The sequence below is a fragment of the Pomacea canaliculata genome, linkage group LG10, assembly GCF_003073045.1.
Source record: "Pomacea canaliculata isolate SZHN2017 linkage group LG10, ASM307304v1, whole genome shotgun sequence".
NCBI classification, from domain to species: domain Eukaryota; kingdom Metazoa; phylum Mollusca; class Gastropoda; order Architaenioglossa; family Ampullariidae; genus Pomacea; species Pomacea canaliculata.
In genome coordinates, this window is record NC_037599.1 from 25,905,868 (window position 1) to 25,933,448 (window position 27,581).

Sequence of the window (27,581 nt, forward strand, 5' to 3'; positions counted from 1 at the left end):
TGTTCTAATGTGCAGTTAAAATATCGCAGTCAAGCACAGACACTTTATCTTAAGCTCAAAATTGTAAAAGAATGCACTCATACCTAGTCGAATAGATGCAATCTCTAATGAAACAGGAAGGGAAGCATTATAGCCCAGGATTTCTGCAGTCTTTCAAAATGTATTTTATAGTTTATGTGGTTTAGTTTATTTGTATTATTAGATAAGACAATAAAAATAGCCTTAATGTCTATCTCTATATATATATATATAAATTATCATCTTTAATAAAACAAGACAATATTGATTGTAGGAATATACTTGTCTTTTACATACAAACAGTAATAATAAACAAAATAACTACATGACAATGACAATGACAATTCTTTATTAACGAGGGGTAAAATAAGCAACTGAGCGCTTTTTTCCACTTAGCCCTCGCCCTTTTCAGGGAAGGAAATTAACTATATAAATGAATTAATTAAGCATTAAATATAAAAAGATAATAAGCACAGAGAAGGGTGGATATGTACAAGGTGATGGTTAAAGAAGAGATAAGCATATATTCACAAGGTCACCTGGAGTTGGTAGGAATTAGAGGGCTTATCTATATATCTTGAACGTACATTGAATAAACCTTCACTCAATTCAAATATGTCGAGATTCTCTGTAAACCTCTATTATTTTGTTGACATATAAGAAGGAATACAATATTTGTAGTTTTTTTCCCGATTTCCATTATTTAGTTTGCTTTATCATTCTATCCATCAAAGATAAAGCTTGCTTGAAAAGGGTGGTCTAGATTTGCCAGCATCGTTAGCTTTCCACAAAGACCACTAAGTGACCTATAGACCAGTGTTGTGAGGTTAAAAGCTGTCAGTATTATCACAGACCACTAAGTGACTTATACAACAGGACTGTGAAGTTAAAAGCTGTTACCCCGTTTCACCAACTACATCACCATTTCCAAATGCTACCCTCTGGAGGTGGATGGAAACAATAGTTCTCTAGAAAGAGTGTTTTGCCAAGTCCTTCATAGTGTTTTTTCCAATTTCCATTATCTTAGCTACTAATAACAGCTGTGCACTATCTGGTCATGGTGTGATCACATTTGAATCGACATTGTGCTTATGTATATATATAGATTTAAAGACTAGGCTTTCTAAGAATAGATGGAGAGATAGAAAAGAAAGTAAAATTAGTCCTTAGCATTGTCACAAACAAACATAGCCAGTAGAGGGCAACAGAACACACTTATCCATTGACTTACAAAAAAGGCAAGCATGGATGCTGTCACTCATATGACTTTATTCATGTAGTATATACACAAGTAGGAAAGTGTTATTTTCTTTGCATGCAGCTTAGACTACCCTTCTAAACCATGATCAGAGCTAAATACAAAGCAGAAGTTAGTTTAAAACATTTACAGAAGTACAAAAAAGGAATCTTTAAACTTCCATAAATCTTTTGTCCCAGTAAAGGAATACAATTTGAAGCCTATATAAATTGTCATGTACATTAAACTTCACTTATGTTATGCATACATAGGTAGGAAAACTACTCTTTTAAACATCATCAACACCAGTTAAACAACTGTAAACACTGGTTTTAAACATTCACAGAAGCTCAAAATATGCTGACATTCTTGAATATTTAAATAAGCTTCAGTAGAAAATATAATTTGCTGACAAAGTCAATTGCATTTTCAAATTGAAGATGTCTATTCTGTCTATTTTATTTTTATAACAGTTGTACTTACTTTTACTAAGGCTTTAATACCATGTTTTAAACTTTATATATATATATAGCAAAAACTGATCTAAATAAATATAAACAAATAAATAACTCAGCAACAGTGCGGAAATCACCAATAAACATATCAAGTATAGCTTTGTGTATGCACATAGATCTGGCATACTTTCTACAGCTGATTCTAAAAGTTGAATAGGGTATATGATTATGTTTAATTAATAAATGTCTAACAAGTGTACATGTGGTTTTCACACAGCTTATTAAATATAAGAAAGGAAGCCAAAATATAATTCGTCGGCTTGTCAGTTGTTTAAGCTTATAAAGACAGTAACAAATAATGTTGTCAGCAGACTCATAGTGTAGGAAAATCTCAAGGATAGAAAGATCATTTATTGTAAGTACAATTACAAAGACTATGTTTAAAGTATATAAATAGTCATCTATCGTTAAGAAGTATTTTATTTGCTCAGGCAAAATGACTTTAAATAGCTTAGCAAATTTGATCGCTAAACCATGAAGATGTCTCATAACATCTGAAAATATCAAACAAAGCCAAAACAAATAAAAATGCTGTAAGGAACAACTACATGTATTTATGCAATGGTTATGCATTATATAATACAAGATTTGTATGGCAACATATTGTACATGTTCCATCTATTCATACTTAAAGATCTCCATGTAGATGCATTTTTTGAGCACAGTTAAAGGTTAATTGGTGAATTAAAAGTTAAAACTAAAACAATTCGTCCTTGATAAGAGTAAGCATCAACCTGTCCATGCATCTTTGGCTTTTGGCAACAAGACGGTAGAACAGGTGCAAAGCTTTAAATACCTTTGCATATTGTTGTACAGCAAACTATCCTTCCAGGAAAACACTAACATCATTTCCAGGAAAGTACATTAGTGCTTGCAATTTTGATGTCAGTAGCCATGTACTTTAATTGGTGTATCGAAAACATTCTCACATTTAATCTGCATTTAAACATTTAGTTTGCTTTATCATTCTACCATCAAAGATAAAGCTTGCTTGATAAGGGTGGTCAAGATTTGCCAGCATTGTTAGCTTTCTACAAAGACCACTAAGTGACCTATAGACCAGTGGTGTGAGGTTAAAAGCTGTCAGTATTATCACAGACCACTAAGTGATTTATACAACAGGACTGTAAAGTTTAAAGTTGTTAGGAAAATCAGAAACTCCCTCTCACAAACTACATCACCATTTCCAAATGCTACCCTCTGGAGGTGGATGGAAACAACTGGTCTCTAAGAAGAGTGTTTTTGTCAAGTCCTTCATACCAACTGCAATGTCATTCTTGAACAGAACTAACAGATTTGCCTAATGTGAACACGCACCTCTGATAATCATTGCAGGGAGAGGGCTCAAATATGAGTGTTGTAATTGTATGGATGTGAGTGTTCAGTTATTACTTGTTACCTATTAGATCTCCCAACAAGGGAAAATTTTTGTTTTTCTTCGAACCAAAGTAGATAATAAAGATGTTTAATACTATAGTCAAATATAAGATCATGTCATTATGTTGCCTGAAAGAGAATAAGCATGATACATATATATATATCAGGGCATATTACTGTGAGTATCGTTATTAATATACTAAATTATTTAATTTTAATGATTACTATGATTATTCTAAACAGTTGAATTACATAAGTGGTTATATCCCTATAAAAAAAGTTTAAAAGATCTAACCTAAACACAATTGAATGTGTCAATAAACTTATTAAAAGGTACCTTAACATTGCTGAATATATATATATCCAGAAAATGCCCCAAAACGGCTTACTACATGTAAGAATATCTTAATATGGCTCATTTACATATATGTGCACAATGTATGTACACAATGTATGTACGCAACACAGTACAATGTAAATATTTAAACAATAAAATTGTCTTTTAAATTTCACAATTTCACAGAAGCTCACAGTGGAAGGCTGAAAATCTTTCAGAACTTTTCACATCCTTATAAGGTTCCATTCTTGACACCCTTCCAGGCAGCTGGATAAACAAAATGTATAGTAAGAAATCACCTAATCTTGCCAATGAAGTCCTCTAAGTTTAGCTTTTATTATAAAAACCACATTTCCGTTATGTCCTTCTTGTCAGGTAGCCTTATTTGTATATTTTTATGTCACTTTACAGTTGAATGGATAGCCGAGGTCATAAGCTTTTAAAAGTGGATCTATTAATTGAGTTCCTGCTACAACAACAACAATGAAACAAGAATAGAAAAAATCAGTGGAATGAGAAATATCCAGAGTGTTGTCTTAAGTTCAACATCCTAAAAGAACTCGTTTGTTTTCCTTTACTAGACTTGCTTGGCTGCTGGTCATGTATGGCAGTCATGGCAATAGTATACGATTAACATTTATTTGAAAAAGGCCCAGAACAGATCTAAGCTACATCTACCTTTCACATGTTCAGTTCTTTCAGAAGCTGGGAATAAAACATAAAAACAAAGCAAAAAATAAAGAAAGGAAAAAGTAAACATAGGACAGGTAAGTAAAAGTGAAAAAAGGGCATTGGGAAGTTCCTTTGAATGCAGTGAGAAGGCAGAAATTTGCAAACACTTAAGCGGCTCTTTTTAAAATCTATTTAGCTGGAGTCACTATATTGACTTTTAAAAAAAGTATAATTCAACAGTTTGTAAAACAGCCTTCCAGGCTTGTTTATGATTAGTGCAGTTGTATAAAACACATCAAATTCAACTTTTCGAATTTAGGTTGTCCGAAGTGTCATTTCAATTGTGTTATATCTTATTTTTATTATATAATGATTTTTTCATGCTGCAACTTAAGATTAGATATTATCTTTAATTAAAATCTTAACAAATGAACTGTTATATTTATCAAACACACAGATATTTTCATGTAGGAACAAACACGCTTGTTACACAAATTGTATGTAAAGGATAAAATAGATGACCAGTGATGAGACTGAAAGTATGAGACAATGACGACACAGAGGCAACAGTAACAGTATGAATTAGTGGGTATTTAGATATATTTAGTCTTTGTTTCACCTGTAGTGATTAGAATTCTTCCAATCAGATTTGATAGTGTTTTTCACATTTAAGCAAAATTAACTATTTTAAAGTCTGTAAGGTCATCTGTTAAGTGACATTCAAGCTATTTTAAATACATTCATTTTTTGAAACGATTTATGTTGTTGCATACATTTTAAGACATCTTACTTGTTTGGATTTCACTCACATCTTCTAAACAAAGAGAGACAAAATATAGCAAACATCTTTGTAAAATGATTTTCTCTGGCGAGAAAATAATTCAGTCGTTTTTATCTGAAGCCCTTCATTAACTATTTAAAAGTTAACAATACTTTTTCTACTTTCTTGTATAAAATTTAACATTTTTAGTCGGTCTTTCCATCTCGTCTAGCTAATAAATCCAGATGTAATGTCCCCTGAATTCTTATTCTGACAATTTGAATCAGACATATTTTATTTCGTACTCACCTGTAACTGTATATTATGGACAGTCTCTGAGGCTCCTTTGATGGGCAGCTTCGCTTCCTTGCCTGTTGTGGCCTTACGATCGGACTCTTGTGCACGTTTAGGGCGCCTAGTGTTACCTTCAGAAGGAATTTCTGATAAGCCCATACAATTCGTCGCATTTTGAAAAAAAAACATTTTTTTATGATTTTAATACATAATCTTCATTATAAATAGGAAGAGTAAAGGTGGCCATGGTACCTTTTCAGTTGTTACAATTTTCACTTATACTTTTTTTTACAACAGATGAATTTAAGAGATAAAGTAATCCTTTACTGATTTTTGTTGTCCACAAAATACTTTCGGAACAATTAAGTTCCTAAAATGGCCTTTAGAAAATTGCATGTAAGATTGTTTAAACCTCTTTTCAATGAGCTTAGAAGTAATCAAAGCAGACAATATAAGCAATTCAAGCTATTCTCACAAAATTAGATACCAGTAAAAACTACAGATAATCTGGTAACCTCTACCACATTTGGAAGAAGTTGTTATGAATCCATTGCAAAAGACGTACCATCATCAAAGACAAACTTTTTAAGACGCATAAAATGTTCATGTCTTTTGTCTGCTTTGTCTTCTTTGTTGAAGAGGATGTAGCGTTGACCTGCATCTTTAAGAACATTTTTCAGCTCAGTGCAAACCGTTTTCAGCTCCTCATTGATATCTCTGTCTTGACGATCACCAAAGGTGAAGGCTACTATGAGCCTAGACCTGAGATAGTCTTCCCCCAAGACTTTCTTAATCTGTTGGTATATCTGGTGTTCCTCGGCGGTGTAGCGGACGTCACATCGAACGGCCAACAAAATGATGTCTGGATGAAAGAGATACCATTTCTTGATTTCTTGCTCGGCAGTTATCCGCTCGACACCAAGGTTGCTGACGTCAGGGGTGTCTGCTACCTTGAAAGCATAAATGTTTAGCTAACTGACCTGATAGGCAATCACAAGAAGAAAAAAAAACTAATGAGATCTAGTGTGTACGAAGGTGAAATACAAACAAGAAAAAATCTGTAAATGTATACACATATCTGGTTAAAAATTGGAGGTTAGCAGCAGCACAATCATCATCATCATTCCTTGTTACTCCTCAAGGAGCATAGGGCCGCAACAACAACTCGCCAGCGAACCCGGTTTTGGGCAGCCCCCCTCAGTTGGGCCCATGTGGTTCCGGCAGCCTTTGCCTCGCTCTCTACTGATCTTCTCCAAGTCTGTTTTGGCCTCCCAACTTTCCTCTTCCCCTGCGGGTTCCAGTCAAGTGCCTGCCTGGCAATGGTGTCAGCCGGTTTGCGCAGGGTGTGTCCTATCCAGCCCCACTTGCGCTTTTTGATGTCTTGACTAGTGGCATTCTGGTTGGTTCTTTCCCACAGGCTGCTGTTTGATATCCTCTCAGGCCATCTTATTCTCAAAATATGGCGAAGGCATCGGTTGGTGAAGGTCTGGAGCTTGTTGTTGATGGTGTTTGTCACTCTCCAAGTTTCAGAGCCATACAGTAGGACTGCCTTCACATTGGTGTTAAATATGCGGGTCTTGTTGCGAAGGGATAATGCTCGGGAGTTCCAGATGTGGCGCAGACTGTTGAAAGCATGCCTGGCCTTGTTTATGCGGCTTCTGATGTCGTCGTCCGCTCCACCATCCTTGCTGACGATGCTCCCCAGATATGTGAAGCGGTCTGTTTCTAGGATGTTCTCTCCTTGAAGTTGAATTGGAAGTTCCTGCTTGTTGTTCCTGCTTCCTCTGCTAGCTTGCTCAGTTTGGTTTGTGCATGCTGCTGCCGATGAGATAGGAGACTAATGTCATCTGCAAAGTCCAGGTCTTCTAGCTGTTTAGTGAAGGTCCACTGGATACCGGTGTTGTTGTCTTGGGTCGTCTTACTCATAACCCAGTCTATGACCATCAGGAAGATTGTCGGTGATAGTATGCAACCCTGTCTTACACCAGTCTTCATTACAAAAGGTTTAGTGAGTTTGCCATTATGGATAACTTGGCAGGATGAGTCTTCATACAATCCCTGGACGATGTTTATGAATTTAGGCGGAATACCATAGTGGTTCATCAGTCTCCAGATGACGTCCCTGTCTACACTGTCGAAGGCCTTCTCAAAGTCCACAAAGGTTATATAAAGGGAGGATTGCCATTCGATGGACTGTTCTATGATGATACGAAGGGTTGCAATGTGGTCAGTGCATGATTTGTCCTGGCGAAACCCTGCTTGTTCTGGTCTCATTCTCATGTCTAGTGCCTTCTTCAGTCTCTCTAGTATTATCCTTGTCAGGACTTTGCTGGGGATGGACAGCAGCATTATTCCCCGCCAGTTGTTGCACTGGGACAGGTCTCCTTTCTTTGGTAGTTTGACCAGGTGGCCTAATTTCCAGTCTGCTGGGACTAGCTCTTGTTCCCAGATCTTGTGTAGGAGGGGCTGTAAAATTGTTGCTGTTGTTTCTGGGTCTGCCTTTAATGCTTCTGGAGGTATGCCGTCCGGGCCTGCTGCTTTGTCATTTTTCATGCTTTTGATAGCTTTGATGATTTCTGTCTTAGTGGGAGGGCTGGTGTTGATGTGAAGTTGTGCAGTTGCTGGTGGTATGTCAGGTAAGGATGGTGGATGAGGTCTATTCAGCATCTCTTCGAAGTACTCCATCCAGCCGTCTCTTTGCTCTGCATCATTTGTTATGGTCTTGCCGTTTTTGTCTTTCACCGGCTTGTTTGAGTTTACGCTCTTGCCTGACAGAGTTCGTGTTATTTCATATAATCTCTTCATGTTTCCCTGTGTGGCTGCTGTCTCTGCTTCCTCTGTTAGTTCATGGGTGAAGCGTCTCTTGTCCTCCCTTGCCGACCTCTTCACTTGCGGTTGGCTTCCCAGCATTTTGCTCTGAGACCTTCTTTCTCTTGCTGGTCTTGGCACTGGTTGAGCTTCTGTTTCAGTCCCTTTCTTGATTCAATCTTTGCCCAGGTCTCTTGGGTCATCCATTCCTTATGTTTTCTTTCCCTCTTTCCTAGAACATCTGTACAGGTTGACTTCCAAATTCTTTTGAGTGTTGACCAGTGTTCTTCCACAGATTCTTCCGCCAATCCTGAAAGGGCCTCGTACTTATTCTTAATTTCACAGTTATAAATTTCCCGTGTCTCCTTGTTCTTGAAGTACTGGGTATTGAACTTGTGATGTGGTCTGCCTGCTGTATCAATGAAAGACTTCAGCTTGATCTTGAAGACTGCTATTAGAAGCTGGTGGTCTGAAGCAGCATCTGCTCCTCTTCTCACTCTGACATCTTGGAGAATCCTTCTCCACCTTCGACCAACTGTTATATGGTCAATCTGGTTTTCCGTTTGGCCATCTGGGGAAGTCCACGTTGTTTTGTGTATATTCTTGTGTGGGAATACAGTGCCACCAATGACATGGTCGTTGAAAGCGCAGAAGTCTATGAAGAGCTCCCCGTTTTCATTGCAGGTGCCGACGCCATGTCTTCCCATGATGAGCTCTCTGTCGGTGCTGTCATCTCCCACTTTGGCATTTAAGCAGCACAATAGGTCAGAAGATGTATTCCGACTGATTTAATATCAAATATATATACATAACTAGCAGTTATTTTTCAATACCGAATCTTCCAGCTAATGGATAAAACGTTTTCAATGTTGTTAGCAAGTGAAGCGAGATTTCTACAGTTATCAAACTTCTTGCAAAACTAACGAAACTAAATGAAAAGATCTTCCCACAAAACTACTAAAGCAGTTTATTAACAAAAATGAATAATTATAAAATATGTAGGCTAGCTACACTGTTTACACTGCCTTACTGTGATCGTCAAGCCATCTTTTTGAGCTGAGGCTGTCACGGTCTGCGTGGTGGATGTTGCCAACCCACGCGTGACTCTGAAGGCGGCTGTGTCTAGGAGGGAGTTACCCACGGTGCTTTTACCGTTTCCTGTCTTGCCAATGATCATCACATGAAACCCGTTTTCTGAAAGAAATGACTTTTTATTTGTGTGTTTAGTAAAGATTGTATTCAAGTACATAAGTAAGCTCATTAGTCATAAGTAATATCTCAACAAATACCCGACAACAACTTTTATAATGTAAATGAAAATAAAAATGTATTTTACACTATGCACAAACACACATAAAAGGAATGATTTGTTATAAAATTCATTTCCTAATACACTTTTTTGAAATGAAAAAAATCATCTTACTGAGTTCATTCACAATGTTGAACACCTGGTCAGCACGATCTCTCTGTTCACTTGCACTCAGTGACCTGTCGAAGATGACGTAGCGATGTCCAGCGCAGTCCATGACCTGATGAAGGGCAGAAGAGGAACTTACCATAAACTCTTCGATACTTTTCTTCAGTCTGTCTCCAAATGTAAACAGAACCACTAGACGTCTTTTGAGATTGTCTTCCCATAGTTCTACGAATCTCTGGAATCTCAACACATCAGACACTAGGTCACGTGTGTCACAGCGAATGGCCAGTAAAATCAGGTGAGGATTGGGACACATCGCCTTCCACTTCTGGATTTCCTCCTTTGCTTTCTTCTCGTTCTTTAATTCTTGACAGTCGAGATCGGGCGTATCAAGAACCTTTAAACACAGCAAAAATGAAGCCAACTAATCATAAAAGAGAAAAATAGATAACATTGAGAATATTGTTCATTTATCCTTTATCATCACTTACGATTTGCTGTAGTTTTATTACAGCATCTACCACTAGCATTAGATATTCCTAACAGCCACATTTTCTTTAGTTCTTGCTTCTAGTCAATCCTTAAGGCTCTTTTACTTTTGTACAAAGGCTGCTTACAGAACTGTAGGGAAAAAGTTTACAGCAAGCAATGTTATTAATTAAATGGTGTAGCGGTCTGTGCAAGGTGTCGTCAGCGCTTTGAAGCGGAATGTGACCCCGTTTGACCTGCCGGTGACCACCGCGCGGATTTGACTAGAGCTGCTTATTCTAGCAAGTGCGTGAGTGAGTGTGACTGACGATTATTTTTTTTCGGAGAGTTTGTTATAATACTGACCTTCATACGTGGGTGCTGTGATTGTGTCTGTTTGAGCTGACATGTCGCTGGTGAGACTGGATTATTAATTGAATACATTTGAAACATGTCTTCTCCAATGAGAACATTTGCAGCTGTACTTTTGCCACTTCCAGAAGCACCAATGATGATGATTCTGATTTCCTCACATTGGTGCAGGGCGGCGTTTGTGTCAGCGCCATTACAAGAGACTGGCATCACAGGATGAGCAAGGACATCATCACTGTCAGCTGCATCACATTCTTTTCGTCTTTTTTTGACTGCGACAGGATCCTGTGATTCTGCGATACAGACAAACGTAAATAAAGACCTGCTAAATTTTTTGTCCTACCCAGAACTATCATACATTAAATTGATAATTCGTTGTACTCTAGCGCATAAATTAATGAGTATGACAGAGCAGTATAAACAGAACTTTTCTTCGATGCTTACCACTGGAAATGATCATGCCAATTATAATTTAATAATTGATGATAATATTTTTTTCTCATAATATTTGCGATTTACGACTCATCCGGAGACTTTTTAGAGCACTTGTGACTCAATACTAATAATAATGTGTGTACTTGTATCGCGCAGCAACACGACCAAGATGGGTCGCACCCTCTGTACTGACCAGTGATGATTAATGAATATAATGTAACACACAATGGACGGTGAGATACGTATAAGCACACTAAAGATGAAGTACAAATGATAAATGAACATTAGGAACACACAGTGACTGTGAGATCCGTTTAAGTGCACTAAAGAAGTGTAGAACGTGATGCAATGAACAGAGGTATGAAAGGATATAGGAATTATAAACATTGTAGACATGGAGTAGTTACATAATGGTGCCTATGACAGACAACATTGCAGAAGGAGGTGTGGATAGTAATTCATTGATAGTACTTAGTGAACAGAAATGTTTTAGAGAGCCTTTGAATGTAGTCTTGGAGTCCGAGTGGCGTATGTGATGTGAATTCTACTACTTAGCAGCACAGATGGAGGATATCCGTTGTCCCCATGTGACTGTCTTTGTGGGAGGGAGGATAGAATGCAGGAGTCTGATGAGGAGCAAAGGTTTCGAATAATAATAACAATATTAAGAAAAAGAAGTGAGAATTTATATAGTGCAATATGTTAGCCAAAGGTTGACTCACTGCAATGAACACGATAACAAAATAGTAACAAAGATGTAGAAGGAGGAACAATGCAAGGACTCTTTGTGTTCCGACAGTAAAAGGCGATAACTAGATGCAACAGTAACGACTCCAGAGAATAAGGTTAGTGACATCTGAAAAATACTGGGAAGATACTGAATAATCTTGAGAACATAAAGAAATGTTATCATGTGAAACTGCAAAAGGGTGATCGTCACTTTTTTTCACTGCAACTTAGTGTGGTAACCGGAGGAAATGAAGCACGGTGGAGTGGAATCAAGCCAATAGATCCAAGAAATTCGCACTTCAAATAACATTACAGGTAGTCCTCGGGTTACGACGGTCTCGAGTTACGTCGTTTCGGGGTTACGACGCTCATTCCGACTTACGAGGTTTAGCGTCGTACACTGTTTATTACTGTTACAGCACTTACAGTACAGTATCTCATTATTAAACGTACTGTACTGCACAATATTTTACTGTACTTATGTTTATTGAGAATTATTTAGGGTACTGTGTTAGGATAGGTGTTTGGATAGGCTAAATGTTTGCAGTACTGTGCTGTAAAGTACTGTATGAACGTATGATCCGACTTACGTCGAAATTCGGTTTACGACGCCGCGTAAAACGGATCACCGTCGTAAGTCGAGGACTATCTGTATATACATTATCTACATTATATACATTAAGAGTAAGAGTGTAGACAAACAAAATTTCAATAGAGTAGAGAGGAGGAAGCCATCAAAGAATCCATAGCACAGAGGTGAGAGCTTGTAGTCTAATAAAGAGAGTGAAGAAGTGGCGTGACATGTTCACATTTGCGAGTCAGGAAAACGAGGCAAATAGATATGTTCTGGATTTTCTTATGCTTATCAATGAGGTCATGTAGACAGCCAGCTAGAAGAGAGCTTCAATAGTCTAATGAGAAAAAAAAAATGGACAGATGAGAATGTTGGTGGTTAAGAAGGACATAGTATGGCGAACAGAGTTGATCTCACAAAGTTTATAGGACGATTAAGAATATTAGAGTGTACTTCTACAGTAACATCACCGTGCATTTGATCACCTGCAATGAGTGAACTGTCGACTTCACAACCACGCATTCTCTCAGCTGTAAACAATTCAAAATAATCAACTAATTCTAAATTTTTGTTAGGAGATATATGTAATGTTTGCTTTAGTAACTGTTCTGTCATTGTAAGTCATTGTTTGCATCCTTCTTAACTACCAGTTATTAAAAGAGATTTAAGAAAATTCTCACCATGACTAAGTGCACAGTTCATAAGTTGGGTAAGAGGGTCTTTCTTGTTGTGTTCTGAAACCTTTTGTGCTTTGTTGCTGAACATAATGTATCGGTTATCCGCATCTTTAAGAACATCTTTCAGCTCTGGGCAAACTGTTTTCAGCTCCTCGTTGATATCTTTGTCTTGACGATCACCAAAGGTGAATGCTATCGTTAACTTTGATGTAAGATGTTCTTCCCCTAAGACTTTCTTAATCTGCTGGTATATCTGGTGTTCCTCAGCAGTATAGCGGACGTCACATCGAATGGCCAACAAAATGAAGTCAGGATGAAAGGAACACCATTTCTTGATTTCTTCCTCTGCAGCCTTCTCGTCGACACCAAGGTTGCTGATGTCAGGTGTGTCCATTACCTATGTAAGATTAATGTCTAGGAAATGAGGTTTACTGGAGTTTTAAAGAATAAGGTTAGAACTGACGTAATTATTTTTAGTGGATTCAGATAAATGAGAAAATGTAAAACAATAAAGAAATTTGTACAAACACTTATTCACACAAAAATATTGCTGCAGTGTCAAACATAATGTTTCCAAGCATGCTTCACTTTACCGTTCAAAAAAATAGAATAACGATAACGAGTTTTGTTATAACATCGGTGATTTTCCACCACTTTGTGTGTGTGTAAGAGGCAGATAGAGAGAAAGGTAATTTGAACGACGGTGAATGAATCTGCAAGATCCATTTCCTGCCCAATTATTTATGTGCTCGTGTAACTTAAGGCATGTGAGTCCCTTAACGTCCTATTTCATCTTCATCTTCATCATCATCATCGTCATCATCAGGAAAAAACAAGAAAGGTATGGTATAACAGAGCTCTAAGTATAAAGGCCCTGTTTATATCTTACTGTGACCGTCACTCCATGTACTTCAGCAGAATTCGTGACAGCGAATGTTGTGGAGGAATTCAACCCACGTGAGACTCTGAAGGCGGAAGTGTTGTTCAGGAGTATGTTTCCCAAGCTGCTTTTTCCGTTTCCAGTTTTGCCGATGATCAGTACTTAAAAGCAAAGGAACTATATTATAAACATCTAAAGAATATAGCATGTAACATACAATATGTAACCATATATTAATTTTGTAATGACATAACTGAGAACAAATGACTTATAAAAAGAAATTTAAACAAAGGAAAGATCAAGTTAATGCAGTAAGATAAAAATGCTCTTGGGAAACTAATCAATAGTAGCTCTACACTGAATGTTTTTGTGACATAAGTATTCGAAAAACAAGCATGTGCTTTCCCTTTCATAATTACTTTTTAGCAGTTTCTCTCACTGTTAATGATATTACTACAAAAAGCGATGTTTCTTTAACTAGCAGCGTTACACTTTATAGTAGGAAAGTGGCTTAATAACAACACATTGTTATTTTAACCACAAAAGAGCTGGAAAAAATAAAATCAACAAAGTTGAAAAAAGCAAGCGAAATGTATGCTCGCATGAACTTCAACAACTTCTCTCTGAGGTGAAGGTGTTGCCATCCCGACTACGCCTACCGAGCCTTATTCTTTGGAAAGACCTTCATCATTACTTTCAGTGACTACGACAAACCCTTAAAGGGACTAAATACGTAAATACATTCACTGACCGTTGGACTAACCTATTTTTCTCTTGAATTTTTTTCCTTCTTCTCTCATGGTCCCATTTCACAAATAACATCCACAATATTAAATGAGGAAGAGAGAATACGAGAGAAATTGTTTGAGGGAATGTTGTGGCAATAAACATTTAAATATAGATGTAAGCACATCTTGTGATATCGACTACTTTCATGATTCCAATCACGTACAAGTGTCCCTTTCCTCATCAAACACAGTCCATACATTATAATATTCTCCGAAGCAAAGATAAAAGTTTTTTTACTCAACATTATTTGCATTCTTTGACAAAAGAGCTTAATTTCTATGAAAAATGAAAATTACCAATAGAAAATATTCGAAAGTTTGCCGCACATTCCAGTAACTAGAACTAAATATTTCATATTATATACACCCCATGAATGAGTACCTTTAAGCTGTCGGGTGTTGCGAGCAGGCATTGGCTGTGTTTCCACATCAGCAGCACGACAAGACTGTAACTGTGTTGGAGTGTTTTCACAAGGGTCTTCTGGAAATGAATAAAAGCTATCTGAAAGTAAATACAGAATCAAACATTAACAGGCAAATAGCAAACTCTTTTCACACTTCTTGGTATAATGTCTCTCTACACAGCAGTACTACAACTTTCTCCATCCTGTAATAATATATATCTAACACTACAAACGTCGTTAAAAATTAAATTAAAAACACTCCTATTAAAGTACGAAGATTTAGGAAGCAAATAAGAGGGAAAAGAATATTAAAAAGATTTCATGATAAAACATTTCAAACTTACACCGCTTATCTCATTTTTATGTTATTGCTTATAAAATAGAAACCATTAAGTAGGCATTAACATTACATCCAATAAAGAATATAAATTTGATGCTAAAAACAATTGTCAAATTACCAGCCACATACTTACTGAGTTTAGTAACATCAGCGTGCAATTGATCACCTGCACTGAGTGAACTGTCGACTTCACAACCACGCATTCTCTCAGCTGTAAACAATCCAAAATAATCAACTAATTCTAAATATTTGTTAGAAGATATATGTAATGTTTGCTTTAGTAACTGTTCTGTCATTGTAAGTCATTGTTTGCATCCTTCTTAACTACCAGTTATTAAAAGAGATTTAAGAAAATTCTCACCATGACTAAGTGCACAGTTCATAAGTTGGGTAAGAGGGTCTTTCTTGTTGTGTTCTGAAACCTTTTGTGCTTTGTTGCTGAACATAATGTATCGGTTATCCGCATCTTTAAGAACATCTTTCAGCTCTGGGCAAACTGTTTTCAGCTCCTCGTTGATATCTTTGTCTTGACGATCACCAAAGGTGAATGCTATCGTTAACTTTGATGTAAGATGTTCTTCCCCTAAGACTTTCTTAATCTGCTGGTATATCTGGTGTTCCTCAGCAGTATAGCGGACGTCACATCGAATGGCCAACAAAATGAAGTCAGGATGAAAGAAACACCATTTCTTGATTTCTTCCTCTGCAGCCTTCTCGTCGACACCAAGGTTGCTGATGTCAGGTGTGTCCATTACCTATGTAAGATTAATGTCTAGGAAATGAGGTTTACTGGAGTTTTAAAGAATAAGGTTAGAACTGACGTAGTTATTTTTAGTGGATTCAGATAAATGAGAAAATGTAAAACAATAAAGAAATTTGTACAAACACTTATTCACACAAAAATATTGCTGCAGTGTCAAACATAATGTTTCCAAGCATGCTTCACTTTACCGTTCAAAAATAGAATAACGATAACGAGTTTTGTTATAACATCGGTGATTTTCCACCACTTTGTGTGTGTGTAAGAGGCAGATAGAGAGAAAGGTAATTTGAACGACGGTGAATGAATCTGCAAGATCCATTTCCTGCCCAATTATTTATGTGCTCGTGTAACTTAATGCATGTGAGTCCCTTAACGTCCTATTTCATCTTCATCTTCATCATCATCATCGTCATCATCAGAAAAAACAAGAAAGGTATGGTATAACAGAGCTCTAAGTATAAAGGCCCTGTTTATATCTTACTGTGACCGTCACTCCATGTACTTCAGCAGAATTCGTGACAGCGAATGTTGTGGAGGAATTCAACCCACGTGAGACTCTGAAGGCGGAAGTGTTGTTCAGGAGTATGTTTCCCAAGCTGCTTTTTCCGTTTCCAGTTTTGCCGATGATCAGTACTTAAAAGCAAAGGAACTAGAGGTTATTACATAAAACACCTAAAGAATATAGCATGTAACATACAGCATACACCATAACATGATGACATAACCGAGAACAAATGACTTATAAAAAGAATTTTAAACAAACAAAGGAATGATCCAGTTAATACATAAAAAACACGCATGTGAAAATATTCAATAGGTGCTTGAACTGTACACTGCATGGTTTTGCTAAATATGCATCCGAAAAACAAGTCTGTGGTTTCCCTTTAATAATTACTTTATAGCAGTTTCTCTCACTGTTAATGTATTTGTCTACACTGATTATCCCCATTTATTAGTGTCAAACACAAACTTTAAAATTGCCGTGGCCGTTTGGCAACATTGTTGTTACAAAAGGCAAAGTTTCTTTGATAGCGTTACACACTACATGTATAGTGTGAAAGAGACTTAATAATGACACACTGCGATTTCAAAAAAACTTCAAAAATAATTTAATAAAAAGACGCAAATGAAATGTATGCTCGCATGAACTTAAACCACTTCTCTCTGAGGTGAGCTTGTTGCAATCCCGACTACGCCTAGTGTGGCCTTATTGTTGGGAAAACCTCTATCTGTCACTACTTGCGGTGACTACGACATACCTTTAAAGGGACTTAATTCGTAAGTACCTTCACTACCTGGTGGTCTCCCCTATTTTTCCCTCATTAAATTTATTTTCCTTCCTCTCTCTAACCTCATGGTCACATTTTGAAAATGACACTCGGAAGATCAAGTGAGGAAGAAAGAGTATAAGAGAAAAAGTGTGGGAGAATGTTGTGGCAAAAAACCTTTATTAGCTAAAAGTCCTTTCATTGTTTTAATCGACATGTAAGCACATCTTGTGATATCGACTCATTTCATGATTCCAATCACAGGCAAGTACCACTTTCCTGATAAACCACATTCCATAGGTATGGTACTCTCCGAAGCGAAGATAATTTTTTTTCTACACATTTACAAATTCACACATTTTTGGATAAAATAAATTAATTTCTATGAAAAAAGGACAGCTATTAATAGAAAATATTCGAAAGTTTGCCGCACATTCCAGTAACTAGAACTAAATATTTCATATTATATACACCCCATGAATGAGTACCTTTAAGCTGTCGGATGTTGCGAGCAGGCATTGGCTGTGTTTCCACATCAGCAGCACGACAAGACTGTAACTGTGTTGGAGTATTTTCACAAGGGTCTTCTGGAAATGAATAAAAGCTATCTGAAAGTAAATACAGAATCAAACATTAAAAGGCAAATCACAAACTTTTTTCACACTTCTTGGTATGAGGTCTCTTTACATGGCACTGCTACAGCTTTCTCCATCCTGTAATAATATATATCTAACACTATGGATAAAGAATATAAATTTGATTCTATAAACACTTGTAAAAACATCAACTAGATACTTACTAATAAGAATTACTATAATCACTTTGCATTTGTGCATTTGATCACCTGCACTGAGTGAACTGTTGACTTCACAACCACGCATTCTCTCAGCTGTAAACAATTCAAAATAATCAACTAATTCTAAATTTTTGTTAGGAGATATATGTAATGTTTGCTTTAGTAACTGTTCTGTCATTGTAAGTTATTGTTTGCATCCTTCTTAACTACGAGTTATTAAAAGAACTTTAAGAAAATTCTCACCATGACTAAGTGCACAGTTCATAAGTTGGGTAAGAGGGTCTTTCTTGTTGTGTTCTGAAACCTTTTGTGCTTTGTTGCTGAACATGATGCATCTGTGATCCGCATCTTTAAGAATATCTTTCAGCTCTGTGCAAACTGTTTTCAGCTCCTCGTTGATATCTTTGTCTTGACGATCACCAAAGGTAAAGGCTACTGTTAGCCTTGATCTCAGATATTGTTCTCCTAAGGCTTTCTTAATCTGCTGGTATATCTGGTATTCCTCTGGGGTATAGCGGATGTCATAACGAATTGCCAACAAAACAGCGTCAGGATGAAAATAACACCATTTTTTTATTTCCTCACCTGCAGCCTTCTCGTCAGTACTAATGTTGCTGACATCAGGTGTGTCTGTTACCTAGGAAATATTAATGTTAAGCATACTGGTCTTGTATGCTCTCACGATGAAAAGAAAATGAGATCAAAGCAGCTAGGAAGAGAAAGCACAAACATTTAAGCAGTCTTTGTTTATTAGACTGGTCGTACGATGTTTTCAGAAAGATACTTCGGCCTGATTTTAGCTATCACAGTGACGACAAGCAAATAAGAAAACAGTATATCAATATATCAAAACATAGATGCGTACATACACTAAATGAATGATAATTTTTCAATAAGAAAAGCAATTCTTTTTAATAAAACTAATAGGATAAAGCCCTAGATAACACTATCATCAAATTATTCATCTTGATAAAGTAGCTAAATAAGACTGCTAAATAAAGCTAACAAGTAAAATTTTAATATTAAGGAATTTGAGAAAACTAGTTACTCCTACTATCTATTAAATCAATACCTCAAAAACAGAACTTTGTTTTAAACTAATATTTTGCGCATTTGATTCATAACAGGAATATCTTCAAAGAGCAGTCTCTTTACAAGGATATTAGCCATTTTATTCTTACGATTTCAACATCTCTAGAGGCAGCATCATAATCATTCTGCGTACAATAAGACTAAATTTATCTCGGGTGTGGTTTTTTTTTAATCTATCTATAAATCTATTTTTCTTTCCTAAACCTTTAAGTAGTCAGAAAAACTGAGTTAATAAACTGTCTTACTTTGACGATCATGTCGTTTATCTGAGCTGACTGTGTCACGGTGTGTTTGGTGAATGATGACATCCCACGAGAGACACTGAAGGCAGGTGTTCTCAGAAGGGAGTTACCTATGGAACTTTTACCGTTTCCTGTCTTGCCGATTATCAACACATTAAACACATTTCCTGAAACAAATCGATTTGGTGCAACCATCATACTGTTATCCTGACAAAAATATTACAGTGTCCAAATATAAAGTAACAGAAGAATCCAGTAATTCATAGCGTGTAAGTTAAGTGGAAAACTCTTATAGACTGAAACAACTAACTTACTGAAGTCCTTGACTATTTGAAACACCTGCTGAGCACGACCTTTCTGTTCACTTGTACTTAGTAAACTGTTGAAGATGATGTAGTGATGTCCAGCGCAGTCCATGACATCCTGTAAGGCTGAATGAGACCGGGATAGAAACTCGTCGACACTTTCCTGCAACTTGTCTCCAAATGTGAAGAGCACCGAAAAACGTCTTCTCAGATTGTCTCCCCATAGCATTCTAAATCTCTGGAATTTCGACACATCAGACACTAGGTCACGTGTGTCACAGCGAATGGCCAGCAAAATCAGATGTGGATCAGGACACATTACCTTCCACTTTTTGATTTCTTCTTTCGCTTTTTTCTCGTCCCTTAATTCTGGACAGCCGATATCAGGCGTATCGAGAACCTTTTAAACAAAAATACCACGACACTGTATAAGCATGAAAGAGATAATTTTGCAACCATTATTATTACTCTAACAATAATAAAGAGAACAGTATCAGCTACTCTTATGACGACGACGACGACGACGATGATGATGATGATGATGATGACGATGACGACGACGATGAGGATGGGAGCAATGTCTTTAAAAGGCATGTATTTGAAGCTAATGAATATCACTATTGTGTCTAATATTATTATCATTAATATTTACCTTAAGATACATATCTCCTTTTTCCACCTCAGCCATCTCTGCCGTGGTAGTTGTGGAACTTGATTGACTAGCTGGTGCTCTTTGTTTAATGCATTCCTCACCAAGCAAAACATCTTTGGCTGTGCTTTTCCCACTTTTAGAGGCACCAATAATGATGATTCTCATTTCTCTGTCGTCACCATTTTGGGAATCTTTAGTTTCCGCGTTTTTGTGGAGAGGAAAAGCCTGCGAATCCGTTTGCTGATTTTTCTCCAAAGATGCTTGTTTTTCTGTCTCCATTTTATTAATTGAGGGATCTATTTCTCAAACTGTAAAATACGTGGGTTACGGTCAAGAAGAAAATACAAAAAAACATATGGTCTACGGAAGAATAAACAACACTGCGATGATGAATATGCTTTAATAAAGCAATTTAAAACAAATAATTTACATGAAATTTTTTTGTTGTACCAACTTTTTCAAAGACTAGAAACAATAAAACAACATATCAATCGACTAAAATAAATCGTGACTTGCAATATACCATTTATGAGCAAAGTTTTGTCATGTGATATAAACTTCTCTCGTACAAGTTTCTTTAGTTATGATAATAGTTTATCAGTTCTGTTAGATATCAGCTTTTGTGATAAGTAGATACTGAGTAAAACGTGTTTCGTTTTCCGCTGCAATTTTGATCAACAGAAAGGAGAAGGAAGGCTTTGGAGCTTCTTGTTTACTATGTGAGGGAGAACAGGCTTATGTTGGAACAAGTGACGAGTAAGCTCTTCCTCCATACACAACAACGACTGATAACGGAGTCATAAGAGAAAATCATTCTACGGAAGAGCTGGTTGATTAATCAACCAAGACCATATAAACAAAAGAGGAATAACCAGTAGGAAATCAACTGCTCTCAATACTATCTAGAATTTACTGATTGTGATTACAGGTCCACTACCAGTAAATTTTATATTAGTGAGTCTTATAGTTTTGGATGTCATCTAATTTGCTGTCATTTTTTAGAGACAGTTGCAGTGAATACGAACAGAAAACAAACATACCTTTGAGCCAAATCCTAAATCAGAAGGTTAGGCTGGATAACAGCGTGTCCTTTCGAAAACTCGCCGACCCAACGATCACGAAAGGCTGTGAAGTAATGAATGGAGTGGCTCGTCAGTCGACCATGAATCAGAAGGCGGGTCCTGTTTGGCTGAGAGCTGAGCGACTCTGTCAATCAACAAACCTGAGTGCCCCGCCCAGTGTGCAGCCTTTATTGCTTGGATCCCTGATGTTTCTTCAAGCTGAAAATTTTCACAGCTCACTAGAAGCTGTAAGTCAGTGTGCGCACACACACACACAAGTAAAGGAAAGATTTATTTAAAAGAGTGTAACTTTAACATAACTATATGACACACTTAAGGAATTATAATTAGCCAGATAGCTACTCGAAACTATCGGAATATAGGAATCAACAACAAATACTACGTCGTTTATTGTACGGGTTTGTAACTGTCTTGTTTTTTGTTAACATTTATTAACCACAAGCCTAAAGCACACATTGTGGGCAGATATATATGCATAACTATAAATGATCACAGTCTGTTCACAGTTGTTGGATCAGTCAAAAGATAGCACATTCATGTTTAAAGGAGATAAATATTAGTGGTCAATAGCAAATGCTTCATTTAACCTGCATTCATGTTAGGGAGGCCCTTCCTATGTAAATGAAGGACTGGCGGATCAAATGAACAATTTCATAGAGAAGCATGTTGTTAAGTATCTACTCTGTGGGCGTGTAACAGTCATGTCCATCAAGTGTGATCATTTGCCGGGGCTTATCAAGTTACTCCGCCCATACCCACCGAAAACATTTAGTTTCATGCACGACGCCAAGGAGTAGATACAACTGTAATCTGCTGCACTTGCTTCTCTCCTCGTCCAAGCCTGATCATCTACGGCAGATAAAACACTATTTTCTAGTCGTAAGCTCAAGAGATTCTTCATATTTTATTTCATATAGTTTGTAAGATTATATAAAATGTGTTGATTCCTACCAATGCTCATGAATTGTTCTTTTTAACAGAATGGACTTACGTATATGCATACATTTACTTTTTCCTCTACGTAATGCAACTGTGATATTTTAGTAATTCCTAAGCTGTAGCGTATAATATAATTTAGTGTTTACAATATTTTTGCCATATCTGACGAGCTATAGTTTGTTAGTGATATCACTGGAGTGTTAAAAGCTTCTGACGATAGATTATATAATGATCTTATACGTTTTGGCCTCTAAGAGGATCCATTATGTCTGTGAGCAGGAATGGACGAACTTCGCGTGGTTCTAGTGGGAAAGACCGGAAGTGGCAAGAGTGCTTTGGGAAATACACTCCTAGGCCGTAACGCCTTTGACTCTGAACGCGGCCTGAATTCTGGCACAAAAAAGTGTAACTGGGCAGAAGCTAAAGTTGATGGGACAATCCTCAGTGTGAGTATTTCTAAACAGAAGTTACCATTACAAAACCTCACTAGTTTAGTCCTAACTATTCCTCGAGTAGCATAGGACCACATCCATACTTCACGAAACCTGCTAATTTCTATAAGATTTAAAGTGTAAAACACACGTAATTAGTACAGCGATTGATGAAGATAATTAATTACTAGGGACCAATACTCTTACTAAATAAAAGTTGGCTGTTGCGAAAGTTGTGCAGTTAATCACTGAATGTTATGCATGTGTAAATCTGAACCTAAGAAGTAAAAAAAAGCCTTCCTTATGTCAGTTTGCTAGTAAACATGGCTGTCTCTTCGGGAATAGTTAAAGTACATGCAGTAGTCATGACAATTCTTAGTAAAGAAAGAGTTTAATGTAGTATACTATTCTATTTAGCTTTAATGATGTTCTCTAAGGTATGAACTTTTTCTTACAATCTTCCAAAATACTCAATATTTTATCATTTTCCCTTGTAAAGTGAAGTCAAATTGATTAAGCTGCTCCTCTCCTAGATGAACTGTCTAATCTGTTTTATTTTCTTCCAAGGTGACAGACACACCTGGACTGTGTGACACCCACCGCAAAGAGGAGGAAATTCTATTGGAAATCGGCAAGTCCATAGCTGTGGCCTGCCCAGGACCTCACGTTGTCATCATTGTCCTTCGATGTGATCAACGCTTTACCAATGTTAGTCTACTCGTGATAATCCCTTTAAAAATCAAGCTGTTTCTTTGGGTGTGTCCTTAAAGTAAGGAAAGAAAATCCACCCTTGGGAAACACGTCTTAAATAAACGCCATAAAGAATAATGTTTTCATAGCACCACTTGTAGCTTCTTAAAGGCTTCACACTTGAAGAAAAGTGAGAATCGTGTTGTACTTGGCGATTAACCATTTTTTTTTAGGCCCTTCGCCCATCCTGGGGCACAGGCCATCGACTACGGTCTTAACTGTTGTCGATGTTTTGATAGCAAGGATTTGTTTTAGGGGTGGGGGTGCTGGCCCCACGCCCAACCCTCCTCCTTTTGCAGCCGGGCTTGGGACCGTCCTTGGCGGAGGGCGGGCAGCCCTGTAAACAGATGCCACGTGCAGAGAAAGAACACCATGCCCGAGACGAGAAATGAACTCAGGGCAGCCAACCTTCACTGTATTGGTGACAGGCGCTAAAAGCGCTAACAGCTAACCGTTGCGCCACCAGGCCGCTGGCGATTAACCATGACTGTGAAATAATTACAAAGACGTCTTCTTGTAACGGATCTCCCTTTGTGTGTATACGAACACATGAGTTTGTATTTGTCTGTTTGTACTTGTGTGTGCATGCAATCCATTACCCTCGTTAGACCTCATCCCCTTTGTTTTTTTCCCTCTGGTTAAAATGTATTTGTTTAAGCTTAAGCTTTCTGATTCATAGTACAAAATTACTTTTTCTTTGGCAAGCTTTGTAATTCTCTTATGAGATGTTGAAATTAAATATTTTAAATTATTTCCGCTTCTGTAAGCATGTTTCTTGCAAATTTCTTTTCTCCTGACAGGAAGAACATCAGGCAGTAAAGACTCTGTTGAAACTGTTTGGAGAGAATGTTCGTTCTCATCTCATGGCAGTTTTCGTCGGAGGAGATAGCCTTGACGTTCCTTTCAGTAAGAGTCAACACAATCTAATTCAAGCAGGTTTTTTCAGATATTTCTGGACCTAAATTGTGTTTTTCTTGATCTCGTAAATATGAGATTATAATCTGCTATTTCTTTTACAGAGTACACTACCTCTTTCTTTGTCAACAGATCAGATGCAGGCTGCTCTAAAAGAAGAAATTGACAAAGGATCAGAACTGTTGAAAGATGTTGTACGCGACGTCTGCAACCGTTTCTGTGTGGTGGACAACAAAGGTTCACCTGAAGCCAAGAGGCAGCACGCACGGGTCGTTCTAAAGATCATTGAAGTAAGTCGAAGAAGCTATATTTGAGCAATGTTTAGCTATACGAAATAAAACATATGTTCCGGCCGCTATCAGACCTGTCATATTTGACTTCATCATTTATTTGTAGTTCATATATTGATAACTGCACCGGCCAAGACAAAGTGCCCATTCGTTCACAAAAGAGAAAATAGAATCAAAGCGAGATTTTAATTAATATCAAAAACACAATTTTGATACACTAATAAAGGATGGGATATTCCATCACTAACCATTATCAAGCATTTTCAGTCTAAGTAGGTGTGATTTTATTCGCTTGATAGAATATTGCCTGTCAAGTTCTGTGCCATTTTCTTGATTTAATAATCAGAGAACTGACTTTGAATAATCAAGGGAAACATTGTGCGTACTAAAATCAGGTAAACTCAATCAACCGCCATAAAACACGAAGATAATTTAAATTATATAAAAAAGAGATTAAATACCTTTAACAGGACTCTTTTAGGTTACAATAATAATGTCTTAACAAATATTCAGAAGCAAAAACATCCTTTGTTTAAATAAAGTTCTCACCTAAGCTTGAAGTCTGTAATCTGCACAATAATACTTGTTTATATGTGACCATCCACGACGAAATGAGTCTTAAGTCGCGCAGAACAGTTTTGTGCTAGAGGCCCTGAAAGGAGATAGGTCAGTTTTGTGCAGCTTGACTTTTCTTTAAAAATGGATTCCTTGGTTATTACACTATCAGGAAAATACACTGGTATGTTAAAATAAAGTTAGAAATTGACTTTAAATACGTTTTAATCGAGGTACCCTACTGCGATCAGTACCTCTTTCAGACAAAATTCAAACGCTGTTTCGATACTAATTCCAAGTCATAACCCATCGTGTTATACTTGACAGAAAGCACGGAGTCTGTATGTTCAACTTCTTCAAAGAACGATTCAAATATTAACCGATCAAAAGATTTGTCTGAAAAAGTTTAGGAGTAAACAGACATGGTCGGCCATCTTGACGCTAATCTTTGAACCCGCTTTTCTCAAAATGGTCCCAGCCGTACTGTCACACTTCAAACGTTTATAACTCACTTCGCGATAATGCTAGAAGAACAACATTTATATCAAAAGAAAGTTCAGAACCTCTACCTTTTACAAATATGCAATTTGGCAATGTGCTTCATCTGTGTGCGTGTGTGTAAGTGTTTTCGCGTCAAGTAGGTTGGCCATTACATAGGGAAACATTGAAATCAGTTGTCAAAGAGGTATGTCTTTCATTTATGTCTTTTTCAGGATGTAGTTGAAAGCAACAAAAAACGTTTTTTTACCAACAATATTGTTGCTAAATACGACAAAGAAATGGAGAAAACCATAAGTCGCCATCAGGCAGAGCGAAACTTGTCAACAGAGGAGGCGGTCAAAGAAACCAGACAATTCGTCGTGGAAGAAAAAGAAGAACCTGGTTTCTTTCAAACTCTAACGAATGTTACCAAGGATTACATATTGCCAGTTGTTTCAAACCCCCTAGTGGGTAAAGCTGCTACTTTGGTGTCATCGCAATGTTCTGTTATGTAATTAGAGCAAATATGTGAATGATTATTAGAATAAATTAAGACACTTGCAATTACTGATAACTGTGGCACACAGTACTTACCTCCAATAGATAATAACAACAAACACCTACAGATTATCGCAGCAATGATTTTAAAAAAAAATTGATCAAACGATGTTTCTGCAAAAAGCCAAAGAACCAATCAGTATGTAATGTTGTATTTGAAATGAGTTCTTGAAAAACGTAATTTGTTTTTAACATATACATAATTAAATCATGTGACATGTTCAAAGAAATGTAAAACAAAAAGATTGATATGTACATACGTTTCCATCTCTTGTTATTGTTCAGTTCATGTTTTAGATTACTAGTCTTATTAGAAAATATCTCTGTTAACCTCATTACAGGACGTCCGATCTCTCACCTTAGCTTAGACTCAGGCCGACTATTGGTGTAAACTTTCCAATGTGTCCATAAAGTCTTACCAAATGTGTATTACTGTCATAGCGAGGTTTCCATATCTCTTTTTAACATTTTAATCTTCTGTATATTTTGCTTTCGTATTATATATATATACAGAAAAAGATTTTAACTATTGCAAGCTTGTAAGGTTAAACAAGGAAGTTTGACTTTAACTGACTTTGGTTGATAATTATGCTTATCACACATAACTAGTAGATTAATAATAATAACTGCGTGATCACATTTACAAATAATTATTTTTGTTTTAACTCATTACATTATTTTAATTATCTGTTTTACAACGTGAATTAATTGTGTATTTATATGAACATCAGACTATTTTGTACACGCTTCTACAATGAATGTGTAAATAAATTAAGATAACACTGAAAGTTCTTTCATTTGCTTTTATTACTTTTCGATAAAGTCTCCATTTTCTTGTGAATTTATTTTATTTATATTACACTTTTATGAAGACCCAATCTTCTTAAACTATTATGAAGATATGCTTATTGTAAAAATCCTTCTACACAAATAAAAGCCTATAGTATGAAGATTTTTAGTTATTGTGCAGCAAAACGATGTAGTTTCTCCCTTTTTTATAACTTCCACCTACACACGATTGAATCCTTTAAATGTTCATTGAAAATGCATCAACCTGCCACACAATACTTGTTGCACACTTCCTCCATTTTCCTCTTAATGTCACTTTCCTGTTCTCAGTCCTTGTTACTTGGTTCCTTTCTGCGTTTTCTGAATTTATCTCTTATTCTTCATCATTACTGTTTATACTTCCGTCGTTCCTATGTTGTTTGTTTGTTATTCTATCTCTGGTATGTTGTCCCTGTCTTGTTGTTCTATAGCGCTATAAATGAAAATATAAAAGCATCTGCGTGCGGAAGGAAGTTATTTTCTTAAACTAAAAGTTTCTCTGCTTCTAAAAGTAAGAATCACAGTATCCATAC

The 27,581-nt window shown here is 36.7% G+C and overlaps 2 protein-coding genes across 7 annotated transcripts; one reads left to right on the top strand and one right to left on the bottom strand.

Moving 5' to 3' along the window:
* Positions 1-1,267: 1,267 nt before the first annotated feature.
* Positions 1,268-21,899, bottom strand: LOC112573901. Of its 5 annotated transcripts, none has more exons than XM_025254594.1 (18): positions 21,261-21,899; positions 20,221-20,528; positions 19,578-19,968; positions 19,267-19,430; positions 18,173-18,566; positions 17,622-17,720; positions 16,347-16,498; positions 15,464-15,857; positions 15,236-15,313; positions 14,741-14,860; positions 13,580-13,731; positions 12,694-13,087; positions 10,270-10,568; positions 9,442-9,832; positions 9,049-9,212; positions 5,776-6,160; positions 5,226-5,356; positions 1,268-3,751 (listed from the first exon to the last, which is right to left on the bottom strand). In XM_025254594.1, exons 2-18 carry the CDS (start codon positions 20,497-20,499, stop codon positions 3,665-3,667), a joined length of 4,074 nt encoding a protein of 1,357 aa, XP_025110379.1. In that variant the 5' UTR covers positions 20,500-20,528; positions 21,261-21,899; the 3' UTR covers positions 1,268-3,664. The 5 variants fall into 5 exon arrangements, with proteins under 5 accessions (XP_025110379.1, XP_025110380.1, XP_025110377.1 ...); XM_025254595.1 differs by having other exon boundaries at positions 14,741-14,839; positions 17,622-17,741; XM_025254592.1 differs by having other exon boundaries at positions 17,622-17,741.
* On the top strand, positions 10,447-27,008 carry LOC112573903 (GTPase IMAP family member 4-like). 2 transcript variants are annotated; one of them, XM_025254597.1, is made up of 8 exons: positions 10,447-10,585; positions 12,958-13,074; positions 15,728-15,844; positions 22,521-22,687; positions 23,240-23,380; positions 24,223-24,328; positions 24,470-24,627; positions 25,896-27,008. In XM_025254597.1, the coding sequence occupies exons 3-8, from the start codon at positions 15,838-15,840 to the stop codon at positions 26,175-26,177; spliced, it is 861 nt and encodes a 286-aa protein (XP_025110382.1). In that variant the 5' UTR covers positions 10,447-10,585; positions 12,958-13,074; positions 15,728-15,837; the 3' UTR covers positions 26,178-27,008. The 2 variants fall into 2 exon arrangements, with proteins under 2 accessions (XP_025110382.1, XP_025110383.1); XM_025254598.1 differs by lacking the exons at positions 10,447-10,585; positions 12,958-13,074; positions 15,728-15,844 and adding an exon at positions 22,031-22,181.
* Positions 27,009-27,581: the final 573 nt, after the last annotated feature.

Coding starts and splice junctions, on each gene's coding strand:
- LOC112573903 (XM_025254597.1), top strand. Junction 22,688..23,239: donor TTGATGGGACAATCCTCAGT/GTGAGTATTTCT, acceptor TTTTCTTCCAAG/GTGACAGACACACCTGGACT. Junction 24,628..25,895: donor TCGTTCTAAAGATCATTGAA/GTAAGTCGAAGA, acceptor TGTCTTTTTCAG/GATGTAGTTGAAAGCAACAA.
- LOC112573901 (XM_025254592.1), bottom strand. CDS start 20,499: ATGGAGACAGAAAAACAAGCATCTTTGGAGAAAAATCAGCAAACGGAT. Junction 19,431..19,577: donor TCAAATAGTCAAGGACTTCA/GTAAGTTAGTTG, acceptor GATTTGTTTCAG/GAAATGTGTTTAATGTGTTG. Junction 5,357..5,775: donor AAAGTTTGTCTTTGATGATG/GTACGTCTTTTG, acceptor TGGGCTTATCAG/AAATTCCTTCTGAAGGTAAC.